Source organism: Chanodichthys erythropterus, chromosome 8, assembly GCF_024489055.1.
Source record: "Chanodichthys erythropterus isolate Z2021 chromosome 8, ASM2448905v1, whole genome shotgun sequence".
Taxonomy (NCBI): domain Eukaryota; kingdom Metazoa; phylum Chordata; class Actinopteri; order Cypriniformes; family Xenocyprididae; genus Chanodichthys; species Chanodichthys erythropterus.
The window spans coordinates 21245591-21271646 of record NC_090228.1 but is presented as its reverse complement, the minus strand read 5'-3'; the positions used below and the strand labels follow the sequence as shown (position 1 = coordinate 21271646).

Below are 26056 nucleotides of genomic sequence, written 5' to 3'. Positions count from 1 at the left end.
TTGGGAAACACTGCCCAGTTCAGTTCACATACAATGGTGTCAATACAGGCAAATCAAAAACATTGTTGAATATCAAGTGTCCCCAACTAAGCAAGCCAGAGGCGATAGTGGCAAGGAACCCAAACTCCATCACGTGACAAAAATGGAGAAAAAAAAAAACTTCGGAGAAACACTCAGTCGGGGGGTCCTCTGGACAACAACGAACAGTGCATGATTATATTGCAGGCTGCGTTACGGGTGAGATTTGGATTGGATAAGTCAAAATATTTAATCCAGTTCAATCTATCAAATAGTCTATGGTAGGCAATTCACTACTTTTACACAAGCCTAAAATGTCACAAAAATAGCATTTCAAAATAGAAAAGGAAATTTCATCAAGACAAACTAAGATGTTTCTAAGGTACTCAAATGGTTGCCAGACAGTTCCTTTTATTTAATGTTAATAGTTTGATTTATGTATTGCGCTCTGTTTGTGTTTGTATGCAGGCGATTCAGGGCAGTGACATCACAGTTAAGAGCTATAAGGTGGAGAGCAGAATCACGTCACGGTTCGCTCACACCACAGTCAAGAGCTCTGTGGTCAACTCAGGCGCAAAGGCCCAGAGCATCGGCTTCAACGTGCAGATCCCCAAACGGGCCTTCATTAACAACTTCACCATGTGAGAGCATTAACACAGACACACGTACACATAAAAACACATGAAATTCTTGGATGACAGGTAGCTGCTTTTCAGGAATGTCAATGGGATCACATTCGTCGGCTCAGTGATGGAGAAGACAGTGGCACGAAACCTATATGCTCAAGCAAGAGCTCGTGGAAAAGCAGCCGGCATCGTCAGGTACAGCTTAGCATCAGTCTATTCATGCTGCAATACTGAAGTTTTTACTGTATTGGCCACATATTAAAATGTGCATGTATAATATATGTATACAGTGCACAGCATAAATGAGTACACCCCCTCTTAGAAGAAATGTTAGGGTTTTTTAGAGATATAATGTTCCAGCAAGTCTGCTTAATCAGTTACCAAAAAAGCATGTCAAAATTATTCAGGAAAATAAGATTTTCTTGTCAAGGTGATAAAATGTTGTGTAGCAAAAATGAATACACCCTCCTGAAAGTTACTAAATAAAATGAAATAAAATGTTCTGGTGTAAGTTTAAGGCAATGTTTGATCAACAGGTAAGTATGTTGAAATAATCAGGCCTTCATTTTAAGCTTTCATTTAGTGATGAGGGATTTTTTTGCTAGACAAAGAGCAGGAGAAATACCAAGCGAGTGTCTCAGAGCCAGCAAAAGCTATGAAAAGAGTGACTGTTTATCTCACAGAGTAAGATGCAGCCTGCAGAAATGACATGCATGGTTGTTGTTCTCACTGGAACTTCCTACTGTAGCCAAAGCACAATAAAGTCAGTTAGCCATTTCCAAAGCCTATATTTACAAAATATAGATTCTGGGAATCAATGCTCTGGTCTCATGAGACTAAATAAATTATTTTGGATCTAACAGCATCCAAAATGTTCTGGTGTTGCTAGAGGAGGAGTACAGTGAGAAGTGCCTGGTTCCCACAGTAAAGTTCAGTGGTAGTAAAGCTCTTATATAGGGATGTATGAGTGCTGAAGGTGTGAGGAATTTGTGCTTTATCAATACTGTCATGAATACACACACCACTGTGTAATTTAATACACAAACTTGAAACAGAAGATGTTATCCTTTCCTCATTCCCTGCATTGTTGTGAATTTTTTCAACATGACAATGAGGATATGCATTCTCCAAAGGTGAAAAACCTTCTGTGGACATGTATTGCACTCAATCTTAACACTCTTGAGCACCTGTGGGGATTCTGTAGAAATGAGTTGAGCAACACTTCCCCATTAAAGATCAGGGCATTTAAGGAGCTCATCATCCAGGAGTTAAACAGGACAGATGTGACCATTTGTCATGAACTTGTACACTCCGTGCCAAGAAGGGTCAGAGCAGTATATTCAAAATTATGGAGGGCATACTAATTTGTTGAATTAAATCTAGGGTGTGCTCATTTTTGCAATCCTTAATTGAAACAATATTGGCTAATTTACTTATTTTATGGCTATTAGTGACATATATTTTTTCAGCTTTTATTATGTATATGTTTAATACATTTTAGTATTGCCATCTTTCCTCAAATTGTATTAGTGATCATAAAGAAAATACATCTTTTGTATTTGTTCACAGGGGGTGTACTCATTTATGCTGTGCACTACATATATATATATATATATGCAGTATTTATTGTATATTCCATTTTATATTATATATTTATATATAGTTATTTTATAATAACTATATTATATATTTATATAAAATATATCTTTTTGTCTCTCAGGACTAACTCTCAAGCAATGGAGACCTTTAGGACAGAGGTGCATGTTCCTCCAGGCAGCAAAGTGGAGTTTGAGCTACACTATCAGGAAATGATGCAGAGAAAACTGGGCGAATACCAGCATACTTTACACATCCAACCTGGACGCCTGGTTCCACTACTGCAGGTCAGTCACACACACACACACACACACACACACACACACACACACACACACACACACACACACACACACACACATGCATATATAGAAGTTGTATCATGAACTGACCAGTGTGATGTGATGTGTTTTTGTGGATGTTTGTATGTCCTCAGGTTGACGTGTATATATTTGAGCCTAAAGGTATCAAGTTTGTCACGGCCCCTAACACACTGGGAGAGCAATTTTCAGATATAACTAAAATCACCCACACGAAAGAAAAAGCCCACGTTGTGTTCAAACCAACTCTGCAGCAGCAGCGAAAGTGTGAAAACTGCACAGAAAGTGCAGTGGATGGCGTGTTCACTGTGAAATATGATGTGGAGAGAGAGAGCAATGCTGGAGAACTTCAGGTTTGGATCTACATTCATTTTTACACCTAATAGTTGACATACACAAGCACAATTCCACCAGTTGCTTGTAAAGGAGTTTTTTTTTTATCTCAATGAGCTTTTGATCTGGTTATATAAAGGAATGAATGAATGAATGAACATGAGTGAAAAACAGTATGTATGCTTTACTTCATTAGGTGCCATTGCTGATGCAGTCTATTTTCTATCTCTCAGGTGTCTGATGGTCATTTCATTCACTTCTTCGCTCCATCTGACCTCACACCTCTTTCGAAAAATATAGTTTTTGTTATTGATGTGAGTGGAAGCATGTGGGGGCTGAAGATGAAACAGGTATGGATGTGTTTACCTGCAGATATCAGGAGATATATCATGTAATATATCATCAGTATATGGTTTTTGTTAAATATGGTGTGTGATGATCCATTACAGAATAATTCTCAGTATGGATGCGCCTTCTTGTGGAAGCACTGCATTTTTAATTGTATTGAAAAACTCCCATGTTGCCACCATGTGGTCATCAAGTGAATTGTAGGGTGCCTATTTAAAGTGATCATGAAATTAAATTAGACTCTATTTGCTTTGTTAAAACTAATTTTCATTCTTTTAGTGCACTATTAATCAGAGCTTTTTATTTATTGAATGAGATTTTTTTTTTTTTTTTTTTTTTTGAGTACCTAAATTTGTTTAGAGTTGTATGCCATTATTGTATGCATTATTCTTAATGAGCGAGAGTGAAAAATACCTAATGGCCATTTTTGTTTTGTAGACAGTGGAGGCGATGAAGGCTATTCTGGAGGATCTGTCAATGGACGACTACTTCAGCATCATAGATTTCAATCACAATGTCCGTTGCTGGAGTGAAGATCTGGTCCAAGCTTCCTCCATCCAGGTGGACGAAGCTAAGAAGTACATCCAAAGCATCAAACCCAATGGAGGTGAGAGAGACTTTCCGTTGGAGTTTCTGTTCTGCTTCACTGCTTATAATCTGAAAAACTTTAGTCTCCTTAAATATCAGATAATTTGACCTTATCTTAAATGGTTAGTTCACCCAAAAATGAAAATAATATCATTAATTACTCACCCTCATGTCGTTCTACACCCATAAGACTTTCATTTATCAAGTTCACAAATTAAGATATTTTTGATGAAATCCTATGGCTCAGCGAGGCCTACATAGATAGCAATGGTACTTCCTCTCTCAAGATCCATAAAGGTACTAAAAACATATTTAAATCGGTTCATGTGAGTACATTGGTTCTAAGCGATGAGAATTTTTTGTGCGGCAAAAAAACAAAATAGCGACTTTTTAACAATATCTAGTGATGGATGATTTCATAACACTGCTTCATGAAGCTTCAGAGCTTTACGAATCGAATCAGTGAATCGGAGCGCCAAAGTAACGTGATTTCAGCAGTTTGGCGGTTTGATACATGATCCAAATCACTAATTCGACTCAAAAGATTCATAACGCTCTTAAGCAGTGTTTTGAAATCGACCATCACTAGATATTGTTAATAAGTCTTTTTTATTTGTTTTTTTGGTGCACAAAAAATATTCTCGCCGCTTTATAATATTAAGGTTGAACCACTGAACTCACATGAACTGATACTAAGTTTTTAGTACCTTTATGGATCTTGAGAGAGGAAGTCTTTGCTCCCTATGCAGGCCTCGCTGAGCCATCGGATTTAATCAAAAACATCTTAATTTGTGTTCTGAAGATGAATGAAGGTTTTATGGGTGTAGAACGACACGAGGGTGAGTAATAAATTACATTATTTTCATTTTTGGGTGAACTAACCCTTTAAAGGGTTTCACCCAAAAATGAAATTTCTGTCATTAAGTACTCATCCTCATATCGTCACAAATCCGTAAGACCTTTGTTCATCTTCAGAACACAAATTTCTTTTGAGGTCCAGAAAGGTAGTAAAGACATCGTTAAAATATTCCATGTGACTGCAGTGGTTCAACCTTAATGTTATGAAGCAATATAAAATATTTTTTATGTGCAAAAACAAAAATAACAACTTTATTCAACAATTCTTCTTTCCCCTGTCATTCTCCTACACCGTTGATGTAGTGAACGCAGTGCAGCGCTTCCGTGTTTACGTCCGACTGATGCCGGATCTGTATTGGCTGATGAGTCAATAATGAGCCACCGTTCTGACGTAGAACACGGAAGTGCTGCACGGTGTTCACTACGTCAACTGCATAGGAGAATGACAGGGGAGAGAAGAAATTATTGAATAAAGTCGTTATTTTTGTTTTGTTTTTGCACAAAAAAAGTATTCTCGTCACTTCATAACATTAAGGTTGAACCACTGCAGTCACGTGGACTATTTTAATATATCTGTAATATCTGTAATCTTTATTTCGAACTCAAGTTTTTTAAAAGAAAAAAGAAAAAGAAAAAAAAATAATAAGTAAATAATCAATAACGTAATAAACACAATTTTTCAACATAGTACTCAACCTGTTCGAAAAGGGATAGGTAGAAGCCATAGGCTTATTAAATCCTACCCCAGTACTTCAAATCTAAATCCCAATTAAACCAGATAAATCCAACATATCATTTTAACTAACACAAAAATACCAACCTACCACATGTAACAATTAATATAAGGAAGAACAAACCAAAACAAAATTCATGCAACATTGACAACAGCTAAGTTATCTCACTGTACTTATCAAAAATAAATGTCTTATACCTTTTTTTAAATTGCAAGATATTTACACTTTCCTTGATATAATTATTCAAACTATTCCACAAGATCACCCCACAAATTGAAATGCACATACTTTTGAGCTTTGTTCGAGCATATGCTGTTTCAAATTTAAAGCCCCTCTCAAATTATAACCCCCCTCTCTCTCCATAAACAGTTGTTGTAAGTTTTCAGGCAGCTGTTTATTTTTTGCTTTATAGATTACTTGTGCGGTCTTAAATTCCACAATATCTTTAAACTTAAAAGTATGTAATTTTAAAAACAGTAAATTGGTATGTTCATAATATCCTACCTTATTTACTATCCTAATTGCTCTTTTCTGTATTGTGCTTAATGTTTGTAAGGTGGTTTTGTAGGTGTTGCCCCACACTTCAACACAATAATTCAAGTACGGCAAGACAAGTGAGCAATACAAAATATAAAGTGCTTTCACATTCAACACATGCCTTGCTTTCCCCATTACTCCAATATTTTAATGTCTTTAGTGCCTTTCTGGACCTCAAAGGGGGCAATGACGTTAATGCCTATGTGTGGTTCAGAAACCCTCAGATTTTGTCAAAAATAACTTAATTTGTGCTCCGAAGATGAATGAAGGTCTCACGGGTTTGGAATGACATGAGGGTGAGTAATAAATGACAGAAATTTCATTTTTGGGTGAACAAACCCTTTAAACTAAAACTATTAAAAAACATGTACAAAAATTTTAATAAAATAGACATTAACTTAAAAAAGTATTGATTCTAAAAGAGTGCGTGATACTCCCCAAGAACGTAATGCAAGGGTTGCAAATGTAATAGATGGTTGCAATACATGATTTTTTGGAGTTATTGAAACATTTCCTAAACATTAGTCATTGATCCACGTAACATTTGACCCCAGGCACGAACATCAACGAAGCTTTACTGAGAGCAGTGCAGATGCTGGTGAGAGCGTCCAATCAGGGACTGATCGACCCTCGTTCTGTCTCTATGATCATCCTGGTATCAGATGGAGACCCAACAGTGGGTAAGAATAATTAATATGTCCACCCTTATTACCTGGAGTTTCCTGTAGTCCTCAAGTGATCTACTGTTTCTCTCTTCACGTCTTGTTTAGGAGAAATAAAGCTGAGCACTATTCAGAAAAACGTGAAACGCGTGATGAGGGAGGATTTTTCCCTGTTCTCTCTTGGTATTGGCTTTGATGTTGACTTCGACTTCCTGGAGCGAATTGCCATGGACAACAGGGGCGTTGCCCAGAGGATTTATGCCAATCATGATGCTGCAGAGCAGTTAAAGGTTCAGTTTGACATAGTGTCATGATAAATCCCATGTCCCTGTCCCAAATGGAACCCTAAGCCCTCGCTATCCTTCTCCGAGTCCATACTTTCGTAAGGTAATGCCGCTTTGACTGTCGGGTAGAAGTTTTCTGCGCCGTTCACTTCAGTGCAGGGTCTGCAAAAATGTGCATCGAAGGCACATATCCTCCGCAAAGGGGGTGCTCGCGAGTACCCTTCTGAAACCTAAAATGACAAATGGATCTGTTAAGTCTTGTGGACTTAACGGACATGTGCATGCATGGCCATTGTAAGTTCAGAAGACCCATTTTTTTCCTAACTGCGACAGGACCTATTCTATTTCTGGAGTTTTGCACTTGCTAATCCGCCCACAGCAAAATCTCATTGGTTTAAATTCCTGCTATACATAACTATACATTAAACATCAAATATATTCTGATTGTCTATTATTGTGCTACATTGTACAACATTTTCATATTATTTATATTTATTTATAGACACATTTATACTGTTAGAAAAAAATTAATCATATTATAACAATATTTTATATATATGTAAATTTTTCTTATATATATTTCTCTAAAATCATTTAAGTTCATTTTTTTTTTCCTCCTCCATGTACACACAGCACCCCATATTGGCAGAAAAACACAGAATTGTTGACATTTTTGCAGATTTATTAAAAAAGAAAAACTGAAATATCACATGGTCCTAAGTATTCAGACCCTTTGCTGTGACACTCATATATTTAACTCAGGTGCTGTCCATTTCTTCTGATCATCCTTGAGATGGTTCTACACATTCATTTGAGTCCAGCTGTGTTTGATTATACTGATTGGACTTGATTAGGAAAGCCACACACCTGGTTATATAAGACCTTACAGCTCACAGTGCATGTCAGAGCAAATGAGAATCATGAGGTCAAAGGAACTGCCTGAAGAGCTCAGAGACAGAATTGTGGCAAGGCACAGATCTGGCCAAGGTTACAAAAAAAATTCTGCTGCACTTACGGTTCCTAAGAGCACAGTGGCCTCCATAATCCTTAAATGGAAGATGTTTGGGACGATCAGAACCCATCCTAGAGCTGGCCGTCCGACCAAACTGAGCTATCAGGGGAGAAGAGCCTTGGTGAGGGAGGTAAAGAAGTACCCAAAGATCACTGTGGCTGAGCTCCAGAGATGCAGTCGGGAGATGGGAGAAAGTTGTAGAAAGTCAAACATCTCTGCAGCCCTCCACCAGTCGGGGCTTTATGGCAAAGTGGCCCGACGGAAGCCTCTCCTCAGTGCAAGACACACGAAAGCCCGCGTGGAGTTTGCCAAGATGCTGAGAAATAAGATTCTCTGGTCTGATGAGACAAAGGTAGAACTTTTTGGCCTTAATTCTAAGCGGTATGTGTGGAGAAAACCAGGCACTGCTCATCATCTGTCCAATACAGTCCTAACAGTGAAGCATGGTGGTGGCAGCATCATGTGGGGGTGTTTTTCAGCTGCAGGGACAGGACGACTGGTTGCAATCGAGGGAAAGATGAATGCGGCCAAGTACAGGGATATCCTGGACGAAAACCTTCTCCAGAGTGCTCAGGACCTCAGACTGGGTCAGAGGTTTACCTTCCAACAAGATAATGACCCTAAGCACACAGCTAAAATAACGACGGAGTGGCTTCACAACAACTCCGTGACTGTTCTTGAATGGCCCAGCCAGAGCCCTGACTTAAACCCAATTGAGCATCTCTGGAGAGACCTAAAAATGTGCAAAAATGTCAACAATATAACAAAGAGTGAAAAATTTAAGGAGGTCTGAATACTTTCCGTACCCACTGTGTGTATATATATATATATATATATATATATATATATATATATATATATATATATACATATAGCCTAAATATAATGTCTTTATATATTAAGTGATATAAAAAAAGACAAAAATATTTTTTTATGTCTTACTATTGCAAACTAGGTCAGCCAATATAATAAAATAATTATATTAATTGAAAATGATTAATCGCATGGTTTTCAAAGCAGAATGAGACATTATTAATATCAAATATATTGCAATAAACATATTTAATCAACATTTTAGTTTGTAAAAACTCAGATTTTCCATGAACTCCAGTTTGAAAACACCTTTAATAAAATGTCTGCAATAAAAAAAGATTTTGAATAATTCCAAATTATCTGAGATATCCAAACTCATTTTATAGCTCTATATTCTCACAATATGTTAACAGTTATCTCATTTAAGTCTATTTGTATTGCTCTGGAATATCTGAAAACTTTTTTTGAGCTTTGAAAAAGTCTTTTTTTTTGTTCACTCGTTTTTTCTTTCTCTCCAGGCATTCTACAGTCAGGTCTCCTCTCCTCTCCTGAGGACCATCACCATTCATTTTCCTGAGAACACCGTGAATAACGTCACTCAGAATCGTTTTGACAAGTTCTTCAGTGGTTCTGAGCTGATAGTGGCTGGTAAACTCCAACCATCAGACCTCACCACGCTGCAAAGCTTCACCACCGCTTCTGCTGTGAGCCACACGTCATGTTTGTCTCAGTTCAAATTTTAAAATTCGCTTTTCATGCATTCTTTAGTAATGATGTTTTTCTTCTCTAGGCCAACATGGACATGAACATTCAGACTGAGGCGTATATTCAGGAGTTGGACTCTGTGCTCAGTACACATCAACATTCCTTCAACGGCTTTGCTCGGCAGATGTGGGCCTACATTACTGTCAATCAGCTATTGGCCGAACGGTGAGAGAAACAACAAACCTGTGTTCACTTCAGGAGGAGCTTTGTTAGATTTGAGGCCATCTATATGTAAAATTTCTAATATAAATCATTTTTGGTAGATTCATTTTAGATGAAGACTCATTTAATGTGTTTCTCATGGATCAAAACAGGAAATTAAACAAAATGATAAGTATAAGAGAACCGTGGTGGATGAAGTAAACAAATCAAGTACTTGAGTAAAAATACAGAAACCCTAATACAATATTAAACAATTGAAAGTATGAGCAATCATTGTCAAATTTACTTGAGTAAAAGTACACATTTTTAATGTACTTAAAGGGTTAGTGCACCCAAAAATGAAAATTATGTCATTAATGACTCATGTCGTTCCAAACCCGTAAGACTGTCCCTCCATTGAAAATGTATGTACAGTAGACTGTCCATGTCCAGAAAGGTAATAAAAACATCATCAAAGTAGACCATGTGACATCAGTGGGTTAGTTAGAAGTTTTTGAAGCATCAAAAATACATTTTGGTCCAAAAATAACAAAAACTACGAATTTATTCAGCATTGTATTCTTTTCCGGGTCATCCGCGTTCACGACTCCGCAGTGACGCTGCTGACGTGTTATCCGGTGCGCCCGAGCTTCGTTTACAGTCTGAGGGAGACGCACGCTGTATTCAAGCTATTCTACATTGTTTGTATTTTGGTATTGCTATATTTTTTTAAATGGTGCGTAAGTGTGCATGTCGCAGATGTCCTAATCGCCAAAAACAACGACGTAAAAGTGCATTACCAACACCGACAGATGAAAGGATTCAATGGAATCAATTCAATGGAATCAATTCAATGGAAAGGATTCCAGAAAAGAATACAATGCTGAATAAAGTTGTAGTTTTTGTTATTTTTGGACTAAAATGTATTTTAGATGCTTCAAAAACTTCTAACTAACCAACTGATGTCACATGGACTACTTTGATGATGTTTTTATTACCTTTCTGGACATAGACAGTCTACCGTACATAAATTCACAATGGAGGGACAGAAAAATCTCGGACTAAATCTAAAATATCTTAAACTGTGTTCTGAAGATGAACGGAGGTCTTACAGGTGTGTAAGACAGGTGTGTAACACAACCTTAAGACCTTCGTTAATATTTTTGTTGAAATCCGACGGCTCCGTGAGGCCTGCATAGGGAGCAATGACATTTCCTCTCTCAAGATCCATAAAGGTACTAAAAACATATTTAAATCAGTTCATGTGACTACAGTGGTTCAATATTAATATTATAAAGCGACGAGAATATTTTTGGTGCGCCAAAAACGAAATAACGACTTATTTAGTGATGGCTGATTTCAAAACACTGCTTCAGGAAGCTTCGGAGCATAATGAATCAGTGTATCGAATCAGCTGTTCGGAGCACCAAAGTCACGTGATTTCAGCAGTTTGGTGGTTTGACACGCGATCCGACTCATGATTCGGTACGCTGATTCATTATGCTCCGAAGCTTCATGAAGCATTGTTTTGAAATCAGCCATTACTATATAAGTCGTTATTTTGTTTTTTTTTGGTGCACCAAAAATATTCTTGTCGCTTTATAATATTAATATTGAACCACTGTACTCACATGAACTGATTTAAATATATTTTTAGTACCTTAATGAATCTTGAGAGAGGAAATGACATTGCTGGCTGTGGAGGCCTCACTGTGTCATCGGATTTCAACAAAAATATCTTAATTTGTGTTCCGAAGTTCAACGAAGGTCTTACGGATGTGGAACGACATGATGGTGAGTAATAAATGACAGAATTTTAGTTTTTGGGTGAACTAACCCTTTAATGCAGAGGTAAGAAAACACCAAGAATAGTGTTATAAATGTATAATCTTTTTTTACTATATTAACAATGTTTATAACAGTGGAAATGCATCATCAGTCTGTGAGAAGGGTCCATCGTTCTCATCGTTGCCTCTGTGGAATTCTTGTCATGTAGCTCTCTAGCTTCTACTGCAAACAAGAAGCGTAAGATCACTCAGCGGATCGTGGCCCTGTCTCTGGAGCATCAGTTTGTGACCCCTCTCACTGCCATGCTGGTGGAGGGTCAAGACCAGGGGAGGGCTGAACGACTGATCGCAGACTCACCCAAAGACTCCAAACACGGCTGCTGTTCAGGTATCGAATCCAAATGGTTTTTCTTGAAATATAATATCCATATTGCAAAATGCATTATTAAATAGAGTATGGAGAATAATTTTTTGTTCTATTTATTATTATAGAGATTATTTCTCTCTTATTCTTTTCTCAGCCACTGCTTCTTCATCTGGATCAGTTCCAGTGCGACAGTTAGTTTATCAAAAGCCTCCTTGGGTTCTGCCTACACCTGCTCCAACTCTTGGAGAAGCAACTGGAACACATGAAATTATTCCTAATCACGTCATTATTGGTAATGCAGCAGTCAAATGATATTTAGGGTGTTTTCACACTTGGGGCCAGATTTACTAAATTGGGCAAATTAGCATGGGACCGCAATCCCATAAAAGCACAGATGGGACAGGAATGTTCAGCGGGGGATCTACTGACAATGCACACATTAAAGAACACAGACACAGCTGGATCATTTCCATAATGACCAATGCAATCTACCAAGAGCAGCGCAAAATGGGTTTAGACATGCTTTTTTTCAGCAATTAAAAATGGCCAAATACCAGTAAATCGACTACCGTAAACCTTATTTATTTATTTTGCGTCTGAAAGGAAAACTCTTACAAATGCAAATCAAAGTCCTTTTAAAGGAACACTCCACTTTTTTTTTTTTGAAAATAGGCTCATTTTCCAACTCCCTTAGAGTTAAACAGTTGAGTTTTACCGTTTTCGAATCCATTCAGCCGATCTCTGGGTCTGGCGGTACCACTTTTAGCATAGCTTAGCATAGTTCATTGAATCTGATGAGACCAAAAGCATCTTGCTCAAAAATGACCAAAGAGTTTCAATATTTTTCCTATTTAAAACTTGACTCTTCTGTAGTTACATCGTGCTGCATGGTACGGCAGCAAAGTTCCTTGATTATTACGTAGGAATGAGAGTATAGTTCCTAGCCATATCGGCCTAGAAAATCGCAACTTTTCATTTTCCGTCGGTCTTAGTACACAGTGTAACTACAGAAGAGTCAAGTTTTAAATAGGAAAAATATCGAAACTCTTTGTTTAAGCGAGATGCTAATGGTCTAATCAGATTCAATGTACTATGCTAAGCTATGCTAAAAATGGTACCGCCAGACCCGGAGATCAGCTGAATGGAATCGAAAACGGTAAAACTCAACTGTTTAACTCTAGGGGAGTTGGAAAATTAGCCTATTTTCAAAAAAAGTGGAGTGTTCCATTAAGTCTTTTCACACTGCGGCCATCTTTGAAACACCTCTCAGGCATTGAAGTGCAGCTCCTATCTCTTTGAATGGGGAAACATCAAATTCTCTAAAGCTGTTTGCCAAGCTTTCAATTAAATTTCATATTTGAAATCACCAATGAAATCAACTGTCAACAACTGTCTCATAAATTTTCCAAGTTTCCAAACGCTCATGACAAAAAATCTGGATCAAGCTAATGCACATGCGCAATCCTAAATGCACATCTCTTGTGCCTTATTTCGAAGGCACGAGTCTGACTGTTTCTATAGAAACCGGAGCTTCTAACGGCCGGTGCAGTGACGCGATGACTTTACCAATTGGTGACTGGCTCTTTTTTAGAAGGCAAGACTTATTCCGCCATATTGCGCGTTACACTTTCTCCCATTCAAAACAATTCGAGTGTGTTATTCTATAGTCTTTGTGCAAATACAGTAAGGTCAGCTGCAAAATTAACTGTCTATGCTTTAATTTTTCTAATCTTTCTCTGTGTGTCTTTAGTAAATCCTTAAAGTAGTTTTTTAACACCAAAAGGGGGTTTGCGCTGGCACACGCTGTTAAAGCCCTGTTTTAGCCTTAAATTGGTTCACATGCATTTCGATTCAAATGCTCAAAACAACATTATTTTATAAGTCAGAAGGGTTTCGCAACTGAAGTGAAGCACAAAGAGATTCCAGAATCAGTGTGAACGCAATGAGAATTGGTTACTTAAGCAAGATACTATAAACAATTTCTTTTTTTCATGCACTAGTCAGTTTTGTTTCAGACTAGGGGAAAGAAAACAAGCAAAATACACTTAAGTTTTTATTTCATTGCAGAGCCAGAAATCTCCACTTCAGTAGCTCTCACATAACACCCAACTTGACTGTTTTATTCCTATCTATATTTTGAAGGTTTTTACAGAGGTTTGTTCATATATCACTTGCCTGATTTTATACATTTTGTTCCTAAATTGGAAACATGGTGAAAATTGGTTGTTGACAGTATATTTTCTGATTTATGGAGTGATAAAAAGATATTCATAACCCCCTCAAAATGAAACAAAATTTGAATCTGGCTTTGTTCAGTGTTCAGATTTCTGTTCTTGGAATGTATGCAAATGAGAGCAAATTTAATTATATAATACATCATTTGCATATTTAAGCAACATTTTAGAGAACTGTAAAATGTAAATATAATGAAATATAATGAATCAGCTGGGGAAGTATGGTGATATCTGTTAATTACATTTTTAATTACAAGTTTCTTGCTGTGATCTCTCTCATCATTTTGATTTTACTGCAGTGGACAATGACCCACACTTCATCATTCACTTACCCAGAAGCAACATGGACATCTGCTTCAACATTGACTCCAAACCTGGACACATCCTCAACCTGGTTTCAGATCCTGGAACAGGTAACTTCTATAGGCATCTTCCATCACATGAAAAAATGGAGGCCCTATATTTATTTCATGTTGCACATGTGCTTTTTTCCACTTCAGGAGTCACAATCAACGGTCAGTTGGTCGGGTCTAAGAAGATGAAGAACAATAAAATAAACACATATTTCGGCACCATCTCCATATACTCTAAAACAGACGGTGTGCAGGTTATAGTAGGAACCAACAGAATCGACCTGATGGAAGGCAGGAACAATCACTCCTTCTCTTGGGGAGCCACAGCTGAACTGATGCTTAACAGGTATCACAATACAAACTTATCCCAACAAACGTCACAAATACTGCATGGGAACCAGTAAGCTACTGAATTTTACTGTTTTTTTTTTAATTTTTTTTTTACTTGAATGCAATGTAAGCTGATTTGGATAAAAGCATCTGGCACAGTATTTATATCTATATCAGGGCTGTCAAGCATTTAAAATTTTTAATCTTCACAATTTGTTGATTAATTAATCTAATTAAGGGGGGGGGGGTATCACACACAGTTTCTGTGTTAATCTTAAGTACATATAGAGTAACAATGCATCATTCATATCTCTGAAAAGTCTTATCATATTTAGTTTATCATATTTATAAAATAGTTTTATCATATTTATAATAAATAGATACGCTAAACCAAGTCTTTCCGAAAAAAACGGAAAAAAAACCGAAAAAGATCGCATACTTGCTGCGATATCAATATAAGTTGAAAGGGAACAAAAACATTTGTATTTTTAACATTATATGCACTTGCGTGCCGATTGCCAACAAAACACAGGCATCTGATGCAGCTTTACTCACCACCCACGATCTGCAAATCCAGTGCCGAACTGGGACTTGTTACATAGCATTCATCACCGAAATCCCAGGAACAAACAAACATACGTGCACAACTCCGTTGCTGCCCCGGAAAAACAAACTTCATCCTCTGTTCCCTTGATGCTGGGTTCTTGGGGAAGCTGAAAAAGGTAATCTCTCCCTCACAACCAAAAACACACTCCTTCAGTGACAGGAGCTACGTCTCATTTTGGAGGCTGCGACCTCCGAAGGCTGAATACTTCATCAAGGATGTCATATTTAAGATAAGTAACCGTAAAAAATTCACTGATATTCATTTGTGAGGTGTAAAATACTGTAATTTCTTTCTTATGTTGCAATCTAACTGTTATTTTTCTTAAATGAGACTGCCTCGATGATGTATGCAGCCTTCAAAGGGTGCAGCTCCTGAATTGACCCTTCGCAAAGACCCGCCCCCCTTAGTTACTGTTGCTTTGTCCGACAAGCCGTGGCGCTGTCACGCCACACACAGTGACAAATACATCGCGGAGCAAAGAGGACACTGACAACACGTCGACAGACAAGACAAAGCGGGTTACTTATGATCTTAAACAAAGTCCCAGCTTTCAAACTGTGTAGTTTTTTAAGAAATTCAAACAATAAAAACCGATTTGTTGCTCTTTAATGTGTCGTGACCATGATCGTGACAGATTTGTGTAGCGCCTCAGCTGAAGAGGCTCGTAAATTGATCATCTCTTCCTACTAGTTCATGTATAGCATCAAATAAACATGAATGAACATGAGAAGGAAAGTTGTTAAAATGCGGAAAGGCGTCAATACACACAACTTTTCAAGTTTAACTCGGACAAAATGGCGGATTCTGCGTTCTGATTGGTTAGATCGCTTGTCAATCAAACTCAGTTTCTTGCTTTATTTAATACAATTCTCTTTAAATATAAGATGAAGCATTTGGTTAAATATATGCCTAACTCTTATCAGGATGAAGGTGACCATAGTGAAGGAGCAACAGGTTACTGTGGAGATTGATGGGAGCATTTCAGTGATGGTGCTTTTGCATCGGGTGTGGAAGAAGCATCCTGTGCAGGTTGACTTCCTGGGCATTTACATGTCCAGTGACAACAAATACTCTGCAAAGGTTCACGGTCTCATTGGTGAGTCACTCAACTTTTAAATGTACACAACTACTAAAACACACCGACAGGAGTGTGGGTCTTTTTTTCACAAATGTTTCTTGCGTCTCGGAACAGGTCAGTTTGCACAGGAGCCAGAGGTGAAGGTGTACGGTGTGCATGAAGGAGCAGACCCAAAGAAGAAAGAGGCCATAATGGAAGTGAAAGGCAACAAACTGGCTGTTACCAGGTACTATCACATACCATCACACACACAATAAAATACTTATTACCAAAGCTCGCACACTGGAAGCCAACAGCGTGCCAGTACCAATTTGAGTTCTCTTTTGCACTTGAATAGACAAAAACGCAAAATCATGACATAATGCCGTTATTGGTGTGTATCCTGGTAAACACAGTCTTAAACTAGATAAAATGTGTTAAATGAGCGTAAAGAGTTGGGAGAACATCAGATGTGTGTCAGACCGTGACGTTTAAGTTGGGTCTTAAAGTGACAGCAGCCTAATAAACCTGCTGCTGTCTGTCATTAATGTTAATCAAAGAAAAAAAGATAGAGTAAAATCATTCACTGCTCTTGACTCAATAACTGTCTGTTGTAGCTTTAATAAGAATTAATCTATATATAATGTATACAGTGAAGACTGTGCAGTGTTATTTTACATTTGATTATTTAATGTCTGTATGTTTCCTACCTGAATATTGCTGTTAGACCTACCTGAAAATCTTACTGTTTTCAAGGTTACAAAGGTCAAAAACAGTAACTTAATAACAGCATCTCAAATGCTGGTTTGATAATTCTGAAATGCCTGAGCCAAAGTCTGTCATCAGAATGATTTGGTATAATGACCTCCCAGAAGCGTCTCGCATGATTGCGTTCCCAAACATCAGGCATCCAAACATAAGATAACATGACAGTGTTTATTGCATTTTATCTACGAGCTCCTACATACAAGTCATTTATGATGGCGGGGAAAATAAAGCCATGGCTTCTTCACTGATTGCAGCATCTTCCATTATATATATATATATATATATATATATATATATATATATATATATATATATATATATATATATATATATATATATATATATAGGTGTTTCTGCAACTACGGGCACTTTTGACTCCCAATTTTTAAAAAAAATCAACCTCTATGAATTTCAATTTTAACCATCACAATCTGTAACACATATAAAAATGTACACAAAATTGAATGTAGACGTTAATTTGTATGGTTTTCATCTCTTCTTCTTACAAAATGTCCTTACCGCAACATTACAATAACGGTTATTTTATACACTTTTCTTTTTTTAATTTTAAAATTTTTATTATTAAAAAATAATTTAAAATTAGGGGATTTTATGCTATTCTTTATGCCATGGAAAATTTTGATGCTAACCTTAGATATCAGTTGTTTTAATACACACCAAAAATAAAATATTTAGTTTTTTTATGACAAATATTGTCATTTTAATGTGTAAATTAGCTCTACTGAAAGGTTAAAATAATTTTTGAAAACAACAGTCTGATTAATAATGAAAATAAATCATTGCTGCGGTAATGATAGTTTGTGTCTGTAAGGACACAATATTAATGTCAATAATGTAACCTTAACAATAGGTTACTGTAGAGAAAAACAGTAACAGACAACAGAAGGTATTTTGTCAAAGAGGTATTGCAGGAAAGACTGGGTTAAACTGATTTTCTTGTTTCAAAAACTAATACTTTATGAACTTATATTATAACAAAAAACTAATTTTGTTTTGTCCTCTGGTTTCTTTTGTTTATCCTCCACTGTCTTCTTTTCTGATTTGTCAGTTTATCTGCTCTTTTTTTTATAATGCTCTTTTTCCATAACTATTCATATCTGTCAGGGTCTATTCTCATTACGTCTCTGCATTTCTGTCATCTTATTAGATGAATTTGGTATCATCTAGGGTTGCAAAAATGGCATGTTTATATTTAGATTACAGTTTAAAACTTGAATTTGTCTCTACCGCAATGCAAGGTCTTTACCGCAACACCTAAAAATGCTGCGGTAAATGACATTTTTGCTAATATTTCTGATAACTGTCAGCTAGCAAGGTCTGATACATCAGTGATACATCAGTTTTGACTTTTAGCACCACATATACATGTATTCAACAGTAATATAAATTCATTTTTAAAATGTAGTTCAAATGTAGTCCTGATCTGTAAGCCATGTGCTCATATGCTAATTTCTGTTTCCATAGAAACCAAATTTGTTTGGCTTTGAAAATGTCTTTTTCAGTGTTGCGGTAAGGACTCAAAAGTGTGGGACAGGTGTATTTAGATGAAAAAAAAAAAATCATATAAATGATTAGTAAACAAAAAAAGAACTTTAAGATGGTGTGAAGTAACATTTGTATGAAACGAAATAATTTGAAATAATGTCATATTGTAAAAGAATTAGCTAATTTTACACATATCAGCATTGAAACCACAGGAGAGCAAAAATGGTGTTTGGACCTATAAATGCTTCATAATTTTTCATTAAATCATATTATTCATTCATTATTTTATAAGTCAAGGTGTGTAATGAAACTTTGTTTATATTTATGAAGCTTTAGATGACAAATTTTAATATAAACCTTAAATTTCACTATATATATATATATATATATATATATAGTGCCGATTTCCCGGGAACTGATGATTTTGTTCTCTTGAACACATAGGATGGAAATGCTGCTTTATTCGCAAATGTTTTATGTAACTTTCCAATTCTGCACATGAATTAAATTTGCAACTTTGGATTGAAACCTGCTAAGAAAACTATTTTATCTTTTTAAAAAAATGTTTGAAAAAAAAACTTGAGATCCACCCCATCCAACTTTTTATGTACCATTGAAATTAGATACATACCTAGCACATGTCATATTTTAAAGTTTTGTAATCTGTGTATATCAATCAGGGGCTGGCAGAAGGACTACAGGCGTGACAAGAAACGAGGTTCAGATGTCTACTGCTGGTTTGTCCATAACAATGGGAAAGGCTTTGTTGATGGCAGTTACACCAACTATATCCTCCCTCAACTGGACAGCTTCCTGAGCGCTCTCTGAGAGCACGAGTCTGCCTTACGCTAGTTGCTAAGAGAGAAAAAGAGGCTGATGGGTAGAAATCTGTTATTTTATATAAGCCATAAGAACCACCAAAAAATGGAAAGTAGCCATTTGAAAAAAAGGTTTTTAATACTACAAGAAAATATATACAAAACATGGGGAAACAGTGCTGTACATCAACCAATTGAACTGTACTTAATTATTAATTCAGCCAATTAAACTTAAAAAACATCAAAATGTTAATGTATACCACTTCTGACTTGACTGTTTGCAGTGAATCATTTAATTGAATCACTTAAGTTTGAATAATTAAATATTTTATTCATATGCAACCATTTTCAATTACAACAAAGATAATGAAAAAAAAACCCCAAAACAATAAAAACCATTGGTCGATTTGTTCCAGTATGTAAATGAGGTAATTAAAGAGTCTTTATTATGCACTCTGACACAGTAGAGTCGCCCTGGAGAGAAGATGAACATCAGGCCAGTTTAGAAAAGTCCTCGTATGCAATTCCCTCCACTGTCTTTCCTTTCATTCGACCCTAAAGACAAAGAACACACTTTGTAGCTCTCAATCCTGGAGAACTGAATTTTCAGTGTCATAATTCTTCAGAAGTCATTCTAATATGCTGATTGTGCACTCAAGAAACACTTTTTTTCTTTTTTTTTTAATCATTGATTAAGACAGTTGTGCTGTTTAATATTTTTGCGGATACAGTGATACATCTTGTTCAGGATTCTTTAAATAGGAAGTTCAAAAGAACGCCATTTATTTGAAATACATTTTTTTTTAAACGTTATAAATGTATTTACTGTCACTTTTGATCAATTTTATAAATCCTTGCTTAATAAAATCCCCAAAATATAATTCTGATTTCATGACCTGAGTGTCACTGAATTCCAGCAGCATGTTTATAGTGTTTATAAAACACTGTAAAACAGTTTTCTGAGTGGACTTACTGAGTCTAACAGGAGTGTGGCAGAGAATTTGTGCTCATCTATGCCTTCCAGGATGGCTTCCGTGTCTTTATATTGACCATTCAGAATCAAAACTCGCTTACCTGAGACAGAAAGAGAGATTAGATTGAGAGCCTCTTCAAAAATTCTCTGTTTGTGGTCCATGGGGTGAAAAAATAACAGGGTGAGTAAATAATCTTTAACTTTAAGCGAAAGAAGTAGCATGTTTAACAACAGTAATGCAGTACCAGGAGCTGGAATGACTGTTTCCAAATGACTCTGGTCAAGTTTGAGTTTGTCTCCAGAGTCAATCATCCTCACCATGGCTGTGTATTTATTCTGCACCTCCTGTGAAATCACACACATACACACAGTATTACTTTAGGAAACATATAACTGAATCTGTGTGGATCACAACAGTAACGAGAGTGCTTCACTTACCCGAATGACCGCTTTCTTCTTGTAATACTTCTCTCCTAGTCTCTTCGTTATGACTTTCACTACAATGTTTTCTTGAATCCAGTGATCTGATCTTACAGATTTCTTCTTCTGTTCCTCCATCTGGAAGAAACACAAGAAAAAAAAAAAATTGCATGCATTAAATTAAAATGTTTTCATGAACGAAATTCAATCTGGTTTTGTTTCATGAATGAGGCCCACAATAATATTGTTATTATGAATTATTTCAGCCACAATGATTTTGTAGTGAAAATCTGATATTGTGTCAGCCCTAGTTCCAACACTATTCATATGCTGAAGTTTATCTAATTTAAAGGATTAGTTCACTTCCAAATAAAATTTTCCTGAAAATTTACTCACCCCCCATGTCATCCAAGATGTTCATGTCTTTATTTCTTCAGCCGAAAAGAAATTAAAGTTTTTGATGAAACATTTCAGGATTATTCTCCTTATAGTGGACTTAAATGGACTCCAAATGGTTGAGGGTTAAAATGACAGTTTCAGTGCAGCTTCAAAGGGCTTTAAACGATACCAGATGAGGAAAAAGGGTCTTATCTAATAAAACGATCAGTCATTTTTGAAAAAAAATGTAAATGTATATGCTTTATATAAACAAATGATCGCCTTCCAAGCGCTTCCGCCAAAAACGCACTTGCATATTCTTCAAAAAAACTTACACTGTATGTCCTACGCCTTCCCTATTCTACTTACGGAAAAAAATGGAACTGGCTCCGTGTTCGTTCCATAAATAGATAATGACTGAGCGTTTCGCTAGACCCCTTTTCCTCGTCTGGTAACGTTTAAAGCTCTTTGAAGCTGCACTGAAACTGTAATTTTGACCTGTTTGGAGTCCATTGAAGTCCACTATAAGGAGAATAATCCTGGAATGTTTTCATCAAAAACTTTAATTTCATTTTGACTGAAGAAAGAAAGACATGAACATCTTGGATGACATGGGGGTGAGTAAATTATCAGGAAAATTTTATTTGAAAGTTAACTAATCCTTTAAGCTTCGTTGCATTAAAATATTTGAATTTGAACCATTTGCCACCACCCAACAACTATTATATTAAATATTTGTGTTTTGATTGTTTGCATTTCTTTGTTTATGTGTGCCATTTGGATAAATATTCTAACATCAAAATATGTTATATGTTAAAATTGTGCATTTAAGAATTGCTACTGTAAGTGATGCGGTCGTGCGTCCTTTATGGGAAACTGAGTGGAATCGCACAGTGTTCTTTACCGTATCTGTGATATTTATTTTATTTGTTAAATTTATTAACAAATCAAGATTAAAGGAAGGCTTTTTATGAAGAAAACAGAGAATAATTAATAATTAATAATAATTCCTGACATTTATATAGCGCTTTTCTGGGCACTCAAAGCGCTTTACATATCGAAGGGGGAATCTCCTCAACCACCACCAATGTGCAGCATCCACTTGGATGATGCGACGGCAGCCATATTGCGCCAGAACGCCCACCACACACCAGCTTACTGGTGGAGAGGAGACAGTGATGAAGCCAATCAGTATATGGGGATGATTAGGAGGCCATGATGGACAGAGGCCAATGGGCAAATTTGGCCAGGATGCCGGGGTTACACCCCTACTCTTTTCATGGGACATCCTGGGATTTTCAACGACCACAGAGAGTCAGGACCTCGGTTTAACGTTTCATCCGAAGGTCGGTGCTTTTTGACAGTATAGTGTCCCCATCACTATACTGGGGCGTTAGGACCCACACAGACCACAGGGTGAGCACCCCTGCTGGCCTTACTAACACCTCTTTCAGCAGCAACCTAGTTTTCCCAGGAGGTCTCCCATCCAGGTACTAACCAGGCTCAGCCCTGCTTAGCTTCAGTGGGCAACCAGTCTTGGGCTACAGGGTGATATGGCTGCTGGCCAGAGGACGGATGGACAGTTTTTATAGGACAAGGTGGTAAAAACTGAAACTCTTGTTATGCGCACTCACAGCCGAAAACAGTGGAAAGGCGGCTTAATACATCCTCAGCATGATAAAGGAAAAAAGTAGCTAAAAAGAAAAACATTAAAGATGAAAACGTACCTCTATTATCTCATCCAGGGCAGATTTCTTTTTCTTGTCCCTAGAGTCTCCACTGTGGGCAGACTCTTTCCTTTTTGCGGAGGCTGCAGCTTTGAGGGCACTAGGACCCAAAGTGTTGCTATAGAAGTAAAAGACATGGTTATTATCGAATCCTGTTAGATTACTTTACCCAAACTACAACTATAATGCTTTACAACACTTTTAGACTGATGATACCTTGTTTTAGAGGGTCCCGCTAAAGCAACATCCAAGTTAAAAACTATTTTCTCCTCTTCATTCTTTCGCTTCAGTTCGGTAAACACTGGTTCCTCCTATAGATGCATGGACATTAAAAAATCTGAACGAGAAGACAAAAAGAAAAAAAAAATTCCAAAGCACAAACACACCTCCGGCTCCTTGCCCTCCCGACCACGGCGAACTTGTTCTTCGATGAACTTGGCGCTGCGTTCTTCGTCGTCCATATCCTGTTTCTTCTTCTTCTCCAGCTCCTCCTGCCTGCGGATTGTCTCCGGATCACGATCAATGTACTGGATGTACCAGCCTTTGGGAGTCTCATCCACTTTGCAAAAACCTGGACACAGAATTTGAATGAGACACCTAACACTGCCATTCAAGTTTGTGGTCGTAAGATTTTTCGTAAGTCTCTGATGCACACCGAGGCTGCATTAAAAATACAGTTAAACAGTAATGTTGTGAAATAATATTATAATTCAAAATAACTGCTTTCTATTTGAATATATTTCAAATAGAATAAGTGGAATTTATTACCTTGATGCTAAGCCGAATTTTCAGCAGTGAAATGAAAATTGGATGTTTATCTGCTTATCCCCAGCGCATCCAAGATGTAGGTGACTTTGTTTCTTCAGTAGAACACAAATTATAATTGTTAACTCCAACCGTTGCCGTCTGTCAGTCATATAATGCATGTTAATGGGAACTCCATCAATAAGAGTAAAAAAACATGCACAGACAAATCCAAATTAAACCCTGCAGCTCGTAACGACACATTGATGTCCTAAGACATGAAACAATCAGTTTGTGTGAGAAACCGAAGAGTATTTATATCATTTTTTACCTCTAAAACACCACTATGTCCAACTGCCTTGAGCATCCGGTGTGCGAGGTCTGAAAACTCGTTTTGATGACGGAAGTGATGTCTCGCTTGTATATGTCAATGACTGCGAGAGATCACGTCAGAGTGCATTCAGACCTCACCAACCAGATGCTCAAGGCAGTTGGACATAGTGGTGCATTATAAATACTGTATTACATAAATACTGTTTGGTTTCCCGCACAAACCGATCCTTTCGTGTTTTAGGACATCAATGTGTCGTTACGAGCCACAGGGTTTAATTTGGATTTGTCTGTGCATGTTTTTTTGACTCTTATAGATGGAGTTCCCATTGACACCCATTATACGGCTGACAGACTGCAACGGTTGGAGTTAAAAATCATAATTTGTGTTCTACTGAAGAAACAGTCACCTACATCTTGAATGCCCTGAGGGTAAGCAGATAAAGATCAAATTTTCATTTTTGGGTGAACTATCCCTTTAAAATAACAGCATATATTTCATTTTTGTGTAACAATGTAAACGTCTTCTTTACTGTCACTTTTGATCAATTTAAAGTGACATTGCTGAATAAAAGTACTAATTTCTATTAAAATAATAATAATAATAATTGTATAGAATCAAACATCTGAACAGTTATGCATGTAGCGCATATATGAGGATGTTAATTCTGTACAATGCATATAATGCTTGCCTTCTCTCCCAAGCCATTTGGTGAAGTCTGTGAGAGTCTCCCACTGCGTAGAGTTCATGTGAACATGCTCCCGATGACTGATGTACTCATTATACACAATGTTATTGTGAACTCGCTTGGTTCCTGCAAAAATCAACAAAGACCATCTCAGCATACAATAACAGAACAAGCACAACAGAATTTGCAATGAAGGAATAAATCAAAACAGCAATGGCTTACCAAAACGTCTTCGGAGCAGCTCTAAGAAATCACTTTTGAACTCCCTATAATTTTAGATTTTCAAATTCATTTAATTTCAGTGATAGCTGGATGGATGGATATGGATAAATAGGGTGTGTTGACTTACTCTGAGAAGTAGTTCATGAACTGGTTAGGGTTCTCTGAAGCTAACAGGAGCTGTCTCTGATGAGACTCGGACATGCAGTGACATTTAAACCCGTTCTGCAGGCAAGAGAGATCATGTTAGTAGAGCTGCTAAATGAACTTTTGAACATGCCAAATGTAGATGGTACACTAGGTTTTGAAACACAACCTATAATACTTAAAATAATGACTAGAGTGCACATATGCTGCCCTAAATGCTGTCATTAGGTTGAGACACAGCCAATAATAACACAGTCATAGCCTATAATGCCTTAACATGCTGTCAAAGCAGCTCACTTGCTGTTAAGTTCGTATCTTACTTGGTTTAACATTTACATTATTCATTTAGCAGGTTAGACACAACCTATGATAATCAAACATGCTGTCTAGAAAGTTTTCGACAGCCTATATGATATCCAATAATGCTGTTTTGGTAGATAACTACGTTGAAACACCAAAAATTCTGTCTAGGTAGGGAGCTCACTAGGATGAGACAGCCAGCGACGCCCTAAAGTGCTGTCTAGATAGGGAGCTCACAGCTTTTTAGACACAACCACTATCTGTGCTTTAAGCCAGCAGGAAACTAAACAAAATATAGAAAACCAATACAGACTAAGCAGCACTTTTATTCATACCTAAAATTATATAATTCAAAATTAAAGTTATAATAATAAATAGATACCAACTGACTGTTACTGAAGAATAAAAACATGTTAACATAAACTTACTTCATCTCTACACTGTTTCTGGCACATCTGGCAGTACCAGCGCAGTTTCTGGAGGCCTTTGGCTTTGATTCTGTTCCCAATCGCTTTAGGACTCAGAAAATCTGCTTTCCCCATTTTAAACGCGAAACAATCACAAGAATTATTGAAAAAATAACACTTTCCAGTGTCTCAACGCCTGTCGCGCTTCCTTTGCGTGTGACGCGAATCCCTCGCTATGCGTGTTTCGTCACTGATCCGTG

At 36.9% G+C, this 26056-nt stretch overlaps 2 protein-coding genes across 5 annotated transcripts in view; one reads left to right on the top strand and one right to left on the bottom strand.

Annotated features, from left to right (window-relative positions):
• itih2 (inter-alpha-trypsin inhibitor heavy chain 2) overlaps positions 1-19886 on the top strand; it is a 22197-nt gene extending 2311 nt beyond the window's left edge. Inside the window, exons 4-20 of the mRNA XM_067392287.1 lie at positions 487-659; positions 735-839; positions 2365-2527; positions 2677-2913; positions 3127-3243; positions 3680-3848; positions 6513-6638; positions 6729-6910; positions 9248-9433; positions 9520-9659; positions 11632-11810; positions 11944-12081; positions 14323-14436; positions 14524-14722; positions 16237-16409; positions 16506-16617; positions 19325-19886. Of these exons, the coding sequence (XP_067248388.1) occupies positions 487-659; positions 735-839; positions 2365-2527; positions 2677-2913; positions 3127-3243; positions 3680-3848; positions 6513-6638; positions 6729-6910; positions 9248-9433; positions 9520-9659; positions 11632-11810; positions 11944-12081; positions 14323-14436; positions 14524-14722; positions 16237-16409; positions 16506-16617; positions 19325-19472 (2661 nt within the window). The 3' untranslated portion in view covers positions 19473-19886. The remainder of the gene's footprint in view (positions 1-486; positions 660-734; positions 840-2364; positions 2528-2676; positions 2914-3126; positions 3244-3679; positions 3849-6512; positions 6639-6728; positions 6911-9247; positions 9434-9519; positions 9660-11631; positions 11811-11943; positions 12082-14322; positions 14437-14523; positions 14723-16236; positions 16410-16505; positions 16618-19324) is intronic.
• On the bottom strand, positions 19877-26017 carry kin (Kin17 DNA and RNA binding protein). 4 transcript variants are annotated; one of them, XM_067392290.1, is made up of 11 exons: positions 25818-26017; positions 25073-25167; positions 24946-24989; positions 24727-24849; positions 23347-23531; positions 23177-23271; positions 22961-23078; positions 20874-20993; positions 20681-20780; positions 20436-20536; positions 19877-20017 (listed from the first exon to the last, which is right to left on the bottom strand). In XM_067392290.1, the coding sequence occupies exons 1-11, from the start codon at positions 25929-25931 to the stop codon at positions 19955-19957; spliced, it is 1158 nt and encodes a 385-aa protein (XP_067248391.1). In that variant the 5' UTR covers positions 25932-26017; the 3' UTR covers positions 19877-19954. The 4 variants fall into 4 exon arrangements, with proteins under 4 accessions (XP_067248391.1, XP_067248389.1, XP_067248390.1 ...); XM_067392291.1 differs by lacking the exon at positions 20436-20536 and adding an exon at positions 20537-20582 and having other exon boundaries at positions 19925-20017; XM_067392288.1 differs by having other exon boundaries at positions 20436-20780.
• Positions 26018-26056: the final 39 nt, after the last annotated feature.